The sequence below is a fragment of the Terrapene carolina genome, unplaced genomic scaffold (genome assembly GCF_002925995.2).
Source record: "Terrapene carolina triunguis isolate 2854851 unplaced genomic scaffold, T_m_triunguis-2.0 Scaffold34381, whole genome shotgun sequence".
NCBI lineage: Eukaryota > Metazoa > Chordata > Testudines > Emydidae > Terrapene > Terrapene triunguis.
In genome coordinates, this window is record NW_020698732.1 from 1 (window position 1) to 7,613 (window position 7,613).

At 64.7% G+C, this 7,613-nt stretch overlaps 1 protein-coding gene across 2 annotated transcripts; it reads left to right on the forward strand.

The window, feature by feature from the left end:
• The first annotated feature begins 1,461 nt into the window (after nt 1–1,461).
• ILK (integrin linked kinase) lies at nt 1,462–7,613 on the forward strand. 2 transcript variants are annotated; one of them, XM_024202279.3, is made up of 11 exons: nt 1,462–1,968; nt 2,377–2,472; nt 2,589–2,685; nt 4,320–4,403; nt 4,667–4,752; nt 5,204–5,313; nt 5,383–5,510; nt 6,137–6,258; nt 6,332–6,431; nt 6,596–6,726; nt 6,876–7,613. In XM_024202279.3, exons 1-11 carry the CDS (start codon nt 1,516–1,518, stop codon nt 7,023–7,025), a joined length of 1,557 nt encoding a protein of 518 aa, XP_024058047.1. In that variant the 5' UTR covers nt 1,462–1,515; the 3' UTR covers nt 7,026–7,613. The 2 variants fall into 2 exon arrangements, 1 of the variants encoding a protein (XP_024058047.1); XR_002908239.3 differs by having other exon boundaries at nt 1,463–1,968; nt 6,573–6,726; nt 6,876–6,967.

Genomic DNA, 7,613 nt, shown 5'->3' on the forward strand with positions numbered 1-7,613 from the left:
TGGCCCCCAGGCCTGGGCAGAGCCTTTCTCTGGCTCTGTGGGGCCCTTAGGGGGCTGGGGCCCGAGGGAATCGGCTGGTCTCTCTGTGCCCAAGCCGCAGCGATGGCTCCTGGGCCAGGCAGTGGGCGCAGTGTGTGGAGGGACTGAGCTGCTGGCGCTGCAGATCCTGCGGGGAGCCTCTCGGGTCCGTCTGGTCCATCCCTGCCCCTGAGCCAGCCCCACCCCATGATCCGTGCACGCAAGGGCTGCCCCCCGAGCCGCTGCCCCCACTGCATCCATCCCACTGCCCCGAGCTCCCCGAGCCTCCGTCTGAGCCTCCCTCAGGAGCCACGGCTGAGCCAAGTGGGGGAGGTCGCTCTGTCCTGGGACTCGGCCCCCTTGGTGGAAGGGCCCAGGCGGGGGGGGGGGGAGGGGGGAAGACGCTGGCAGGACAGGTGCCACAGCAGGGAGAAGCCCAGGGCTGAGTGAAGGGCCTGGGGACAGACACTAGTTCTCCACATGATCCCTCGTGCAGCTCCCCTGCTGCCTCCCTGGGCCCCCCTTTTGCTCATGTTCAGCCCCAGGGGGGTTGGGGGGAGACCCAGCCAGGCACTGGGTCAGTCCCTCCCTGGCGGATGCCAGCCCCAGGGGCTCTGGGCAGGGAGCTGCATACCCTGGGTCTGGCCTCTGGGGCAGTTCTGTCCCCCATGCTCCCACCCCTTGTGCTTAGCTGTGTCACTGTGCTGGGGGGTGGGGGGTACATGGGGGGGGTGTATCAGGGCAGGGCCCCGGAGTCTGGTCTGGGCACAGTGCTGGGAGGGTGGGGGGCACATGGGCGGGTCGGGTATCAGGGCAGGGACCTGAGCAGAGGGTGGCTTAGAGTAGGGAATGGGGAGCCACAGGGGAGGTTGTGGAGTGAGGACAGGTCACCAGTGCTATGTCCACGGGGGGTGGGCACTCTCCCAGATGGCGGGGCTGGGCTGGGGGTGGGAGCTCCCAGAGCTGTGGGCAGGGCAGCGTGGGGCACATGCTCCCTGGGGCTGTGGGGCTGGATTGGGTGATGGAGGGGCTTCCCAGGGTGGGGGGGCTCTCTGAGGCTATGGGGCTGGACTGGTTGGGGAGGGGCTCCCTGGGGCTGGGTGAGGTGGAGGGGGGGAGTTCTCTGGGGCTGGACTGTATGGTAGGGGGTGCTCCCCAGGGCTGTGGGGCTGGACTGGTGTGGGGGGCCTCCCTGGGGCTGTGGGGGGGCTGAGCCAGGTGGGGGAGCTCCCCCTTCTGTCCCCCCACCCCCCGCCAGGCTGGAATCTCCTTTTAAGGCCCGGCCTCTCTCAGCCTCCCTTACTAGGCGGGGGGGGGGGGGGGGGGGGGGGGGGGGGGCCCCGCACCCCGCCCCGGGGGGGGGGGGCCCGTGGGGGGGCGGGCCGCTCCCGCCCCCCCTTGCGGGGGGGGGGGGGGGGGAGGAGGGGAGGGATTCCAGGCCAGCAACTCAGCTGGGAGCAGCTGAGACTGGGCCAGGGCCGCCGGGTCCCCCTGTACATGGGGGTTGGGAGAGGACTAGAGACAGCCCCCTCAGGCCCCTCACTCCCACAGCCCATTGCCAGGGCTTGGGGTTCCCATACTGCTTGTTACCCCTCCCTCTCTGGCTGCTCCCTGTCCCCCAGTCCAGCCCCACCGGCATGGGGTTCAGGCCAGCTGCCTCCCTGCTCCCAGCGCCCATGGACCCATGTGCCTTGGGGGTCCCTGAACCCGCCCGGGCAGGGGAGGGGCCACTGGGGCATGGTGCTGGCCCTGCCCCCCCAGAACTCACCCCCCACCCTCCCCAGGGACGACCACGGATTCAGCCCCCTGCACTGGGCCTGCCGTGAGGGCCGCTCCACCGTGGTGGACATGCTCATCATGCGGGGGGCCCGTATCAACGTCATGAACCGCGGCGACGACACCCCGCTGCATCTGGCGGCCAGCCACGGGCACCGGGACATTGTGCAGAAGGTACTGGGTGGGGCTGCCCCCTGCTGAGTCCCCCACCGAGCCCCCCAGCCAGCCCCCTGCCCCTGTGCGGGGGCTCCCCCGCCAAGCCCTCCAGCCAGCCCCCCCCCATGCTGGGGCTCCCCACAGCTAGCACACCCTATGGGGATTGTTCCCCCCCGGTACCCTCCCTGCCCCTATAGCCAGCGCCCTGCCCCCTCCTTGTAACACCCCTACTGGGAGCATCCACTCTACAGTCAGCACCTGGTCCTCCCCCCTGTGCCCCTGCTGGCAGCCCCCTCCCCCCAGCCAGTGCCCTGCCCTTTCCCCCAGCGTGGAGAGGCTGGAGCTGGGGTGTCTGGAGGGAGTGTGTGGGTGTGTCCCCGCCGACCCCTCCCCCCCCAGCTGCGGCTGCTGTCTCTTCCCTCCCAGCTGATCCAGTTCAAGGCAGACATCAATGCCGTGAACGAGCATGGGAACACGCCGCTGCACTACGCCTGCTTCTGGGGGCACGACCAGGTGGCTGAGGTGAGCAGGGCCCCACGAGCGGGGGGCAGGGTGGCATGGGGGGACTGGGCGGGGGAGGGAGGATAGGGGTTGGTGGGACTGGGGGCTGGGTTCTCACCGTGGCCCTGCCCCCGCAGGACCTGGTGAGCAACGGGGCCCTCATCAGCATCTCCAACAAATATGGCGAGATGCCTGTGGACAAGGCCAAGGTACCACTGCGCGAACTGCTGAAAGGTAGGAGCTCCCCACCCCTGGGGACCACCCATCCCGCCCTGCACCCCCACCCCCTTGTGACCCCCCATTCTGCCCTGCACCCCCTGCCCCTCAACCCCCCCATTCTGCCCCGGTGACCCCCCCATTCCACCCTGCACCCCCCCCCTGCAACCCCCATCCTGCCCTGCACCCTCAGGTGACCCCTTACCTCTGCTCCCCCTGCCCCAAGATCCCCACCCCCCAATCCCTTTGCCCCAACCACACCACCAAGTTACCCCCCAACTATCCCGTCTCCAACCTCCCCCCACTTGTTTCTGATCCTGCCACCCCCCACCCCCATCCTGCCATGCTCCCTCAGCTCCATTGCTAGCCCAGGGCTCTGTTGTTTTGCTCTCCAAGAGTTAAAGGTGTGAAACTCTTCCACGGTCGGACCTGGGAACAGTACCCAGGCTCGGGGCTTTGCTCTTCCTAGCAGATACTCCAATGCATCCATTCCAACGTTGGAAGTTTGTTGATCAAAACCCAGAAAGAACAAGAAACCAAAACAAGCCAAACTGACCTTGTTTGTTTTGCATAATCAAACCCTGAGTCGTTTTGGAGGCAGACTATGTGAGTCTCGTTTTACCAGCCGCCTGTCTTTGCGGGAAAGGAAGAGGTTAATTTTACTCTGTCCCGCTGTGCGAAGGGATCCACTTCTCCTGTTCCTTAGAAACAGACCCAGCATGGAGAAGAAAGGATAGAAAAGGTGGGGGCTTTCATTGGGGTTCGTGGAACACTGGGCGGCTGTTGAATGCTTTGGGATGGCAGGTTAGAAGGGCCCACTAGGGTCAGCTGGTCTGACCCCTGCCATGATGCAGGATTTGTTGGGTCTAAGCTATCCCAGACAGCTGGCTCCAGCCTCCTTTGGAAACCTCCAGCCAAGGAGTGTCCATGACCTCCCGAGGCATCCATAAGACCAGTAGGACAATGGAACAATGAGGAAGTGGCTCCTGACTACAACCCATGTAGCTCTGGACCCTGGCTCCTGTGAGGAATGTCACCCCGCTGGGTCATTTCTGCTCAGACAGGGCAGGGCTGGCGGGCTGTCGCATCTCCCTGGGCTGATGTGTGCCGTACAGTTGATTTCAGGATTCTGTGAAAAGCAAGAGAGGGAATAGGGGAAGGAAGAGGGGGGCAGAAAGTAACACAAGGCAGGGAGACAGAACGGCTCTTACGTGCCTCGGAGAGACCCTGCGGGCTGGCCTGCCTCGGAGAGACCCTGCGGGCAGGAACAAGGAGCTGAGAATTTTTCCGTACCCCAAACAGGAAGATGGCAAAGGGCCAGCATAGTTCAGCTCATGATTTCGTTCACCAATTAAACCCACCTCTGTGCGGCCAGACTTGACGTAGGGAGCGTCATTCCCACATGTTAAGTGCACCTCACAGCCCTTGAGCCATGTCAGCTAGGCCTTTGGCCGGCCCAGTGCAGACTGGGTGCTGCTCTTGCATCTGGTTTAACCGTCCGTAGGAAAACTACTTGACCGATTTTCTGAAGTTAGTTCCCCATCAGGCAGAAATTACCGGCCCAGTGGTCACAAGAGCCCTCAGGTTCAGTTCTGGCTGCTCCGGCCTGCGCCACCCCAGCCCCCTAGTGCTCAATGTCTCCATCTCCCCAGAGCGTGCAGAGAAGCTGGGCCAGAGCCTGACCAAGATCCCCTACAAGGACACCTTCTGGAAGGGCACCACCCGCACGCGGCCCCGTAAGGACTCGGGCCCTGGCTGGGAGGGGGGAGGAACGTGTGGGTGTCCCCCAGGAGGCGGCTTGGGGCACCTCCAGTGGGTTTGTGTAGGGGGGAGGAGGGCAAAGTCTCTCCATGGGGAGGGAGCCCCAGGGTGGGGGAGACTTAATGTGGGGATCCCTCAGTGCCCAGCCCCCCTGCTCTTCTTGGTGCAGAGAATGGCAGGGGGAGGGGTGCGTGCAGGGGTCCCTGGGGTGTGACAGTGTCTCCCTTTCTCATGGCAGGAAACGGGACCCTGAACAAACTGGCCGGCATAGACTTCAAGCAGCTGAGCCTGGGCCACAAACTCAACGAGAACCAGTCAGGAGAGGTGGGTGGGGGGGCATCCGTGGCAGGCCCCGGGGGGTAGGAGCCTCTCCAGGCAGCCACAGCAGGCGGGCCTGGCCAAGGGGAGGGGGCCAGCGCCACAGTGGGGCTGCTCGCTGCGCAGGTCCCGGATGCTGTGGGGCCTGGGACCAGCCCTCAGAGTCTCATTGCCCAGCTCCCCTCTGGGCCATGGGGTAGGAGCCCTTCCCTGCCTCCCTGGGGGGAGTGGAGACTCCATTAACAAATGAGGGGCATGGCCACTGCCAGTGGGGGGCACGTAAGTACCTACCAGTCAGGCTGTGTCCCTCCCAGCTCACCCCAGCCTTTGTGCCCAGCTAACCCCGTCCCCTGCCCCTGCCCTGTCCCCGGCTCCCCCCATCCCTGATTGACACCCCAGTTGACCCTGTTCCCGGTTCCGCCCCGCCCCCGGCTGACTCTGTTCTGTCTCCTTGCAGCTGTGGAAGGGGCGCTGGCAGGGCAACGACATCGTTATCAAAGTGATGAAAATTCGGGACTGGACAACGCGGAAAAGCCGAGACTTCAACGAGGAGCATCCCAAGCTCCGGTAGGTGCTGGGGAGCTGGGGCTGGCAGGGGCGGGGAGCCCACTGTTCTCACACTCCTCTCTCTTCCAGGATCTTCTCACACCCCAATGTTCTGCCAGTGCTGGGGGCCTGCCAGTCGCCCCCCGCCCCGCACCCCATCATCATCACGCACTGGATGCCCTACGGCTCCCTCTACAACGTCTTACACGAGGGGACGAGTGAGTGTCAGGGCAGGGGACGTGCCACGCACTACTAGGCCAAGGAAAACCACTCCGGGGGGGGTGGGGGGTACACGCCACAACATCTCTGGTACTAGAACTGGCCCAGAATTCACCCCTGGGGCCTGTCCTACCTGGCCTTCAGCACTCGGGGGGGGGGGGGGGGGGGGGGGCGGCCCCCCCCCGCAATTGCCTTATCCAGTCCCAACCTCTGGCACCTCTCAGCCTGTGTTCTACACACACAGCACAGACACCCCTGTCCCATTCGCCACCTCCCCCAGTGCCGGCCTCAGTCCCGCATCCGCCCCTCCCACCCCCCTCATCCGGCCATCCCCAGCCCCGCGTTCTGCTCCCCTCATCCCTCTATCCGTCCCTGGCCCCACGTCCCCTCATCCCTCTATCTCTCCCCACCAGTGCTGGTAGCGGCCCCGCTTCCCTCATCCGTCTGGCCCCCACACCAGCCCCACTCCCCTCATCCGTCCATACCCCTGGCAGCAGCCCTGCATCCTGCTCCCCTAGTCTCTCCGTTCCCCCGGCGCTAGCCCCACGTTCTGCTCCCCTTGTCCGTCCGTCCGTCCAGCCCCACGTCCCACCCCCCAGCACTGATGCTCACCGTCTCCCTGCAGACTTTGTGGTGGATCAGATGCAAGCAGTGAAGTTTGCCCTGGACATCGCCCGGGGCATGGCCTTCCTGCACACACTGGAGCCCCTCATCCCACGCCACAATCTCAACAGCCGCAGCATCATGGTGAGTGCAGGGGGATGGGGCTCTCAGCGCTCCAGGGGGCCAGGCTACTGGCTGACCGCCTCTCTCCCCGCAGATCGACGAGGACATGACAGCGCGTATCAGCATGGCTGACGTGAAGTTCTCCTTCCAGTGCCCAGGCAGGATGTATGCCCCAGCCTGGGTGGCACCTGAGGGTGAGTGCCAGGAACCCGGGGGTGTTACAGCTCTACCCATCCCAAGAGGGGCTGCTACCTCCTAGTCCCTCCCGGCCTAGTGGCTGGATGCCCCTTGCTGGGGTGCGCTCTCCCTGACCCCTCCCCCCACTATGCTCACAGCTCCCCCGCTGGCTTCCCTGCAGCACTGCAGAAGAAGCCAGAGGAAATCAACCGGCGCTCGGCCGACATGTGGAGCTTTGCGGTGCTGCTGTGGGAGCTGGTGACACGCGAGGTGCCCTTCGCAGACCTGTCCAACATGGAGATCGGCATGAAGGTGAGTGGGGAGGCAGGGCCCAGCCCCCCGCAGCTCACTGGAGAGGCTGGGGTCACCCCCAGGGAGTGGGTGGGAAGGATCCAGCGGCGGGGGGGGGGCTTTGGCCCTGGTGCATACCTGTCCCCAGCTCTCATCCTGCTTGCCCCCAGGTGGCACTGGAGGGGCTACGCCCAACCATCCCGCCTGGCATCTCCCCGCACATCTGCAAGCTGATGAAGATCTGTATGAATGAGGACCCTGCGAAACGGCCCAAGTTCGACATGATCGTCCCCATCCTGGAGAAGATGCAGGAGAAATAGGGGCCAGCCCCCCTGCTGCTTGCTGCTGCCAAGCTGCCCCCGCCCCCTCCAAGTGCCTTCAGGAGGTGCCCCGCCCTTCCCAGCAGGCGGTGCCGGTGCTTTCCCAGACCCCGCAACCTGAGCCGGCCACAGACACATGGTACGGATGGTGCTGTCTCCCCTGGAGCCGCCCTGCAAGCTTCCTGCTCCAGCCACCAACCCTGAGGCTCCCAGAACCCACTGCACAGCAGCCACCTCCATCCTCCCCCCCAGCTGTGGGTACAGGCTGGCGGCCCTGGGGCCTGGCCTGAGCCAGCACCTGCTAAGGGGTGAGGGTGGCTACTAGTCACGGGGCTAGGGTCAGGCCTCTGAGCCACCCAGCACCTTATGCCTCTCCTCACTCTCACGGGCACAGAACGACACCCCACCCCTCTTTATATTATATATAAATTACCCTCATCCCAGTGCCCTCCCCCCCGGACAGGGCCTCACTTGTCTGCCTGCACCTCGTGCTGCTCTGGCTTTGTGCTTCACCTTTTTAAGTAATTTCCAGCCAGGCCACGTGGAAGAGCTGCCAGCATCTGAAATAAACATTTGTTATGAAAACTG

What these genes read in the sequence shown, in the direction of transcription:
- ILK (XM_024202279.3), top strand. Translation starts at nt 1,516, where the DNA reads ATGGGGGTTGGGAGAGGACTAGAGACAGCCCCCTCAGGCCCCTCACTC. An exon ending in ACTGCGCGAACTGCTGAAAG is followed by an intron (nt 2,686 to 4,319) that starts GTAGGAGCTCCC and finishes CCATCTCCCCAG; the next exon opens with AGCGTGCAGAGAAGCTGGGC. An exon ending in ACGAGAACCAGTCAGGAGAG is followed by an intron (nt 4,753 to 5,203) that starts GTGGGTGGGGGG and finishes GTCTCCTTGCAG; the next exon opens with CTGTGGAAGGGGCGCTGGCA.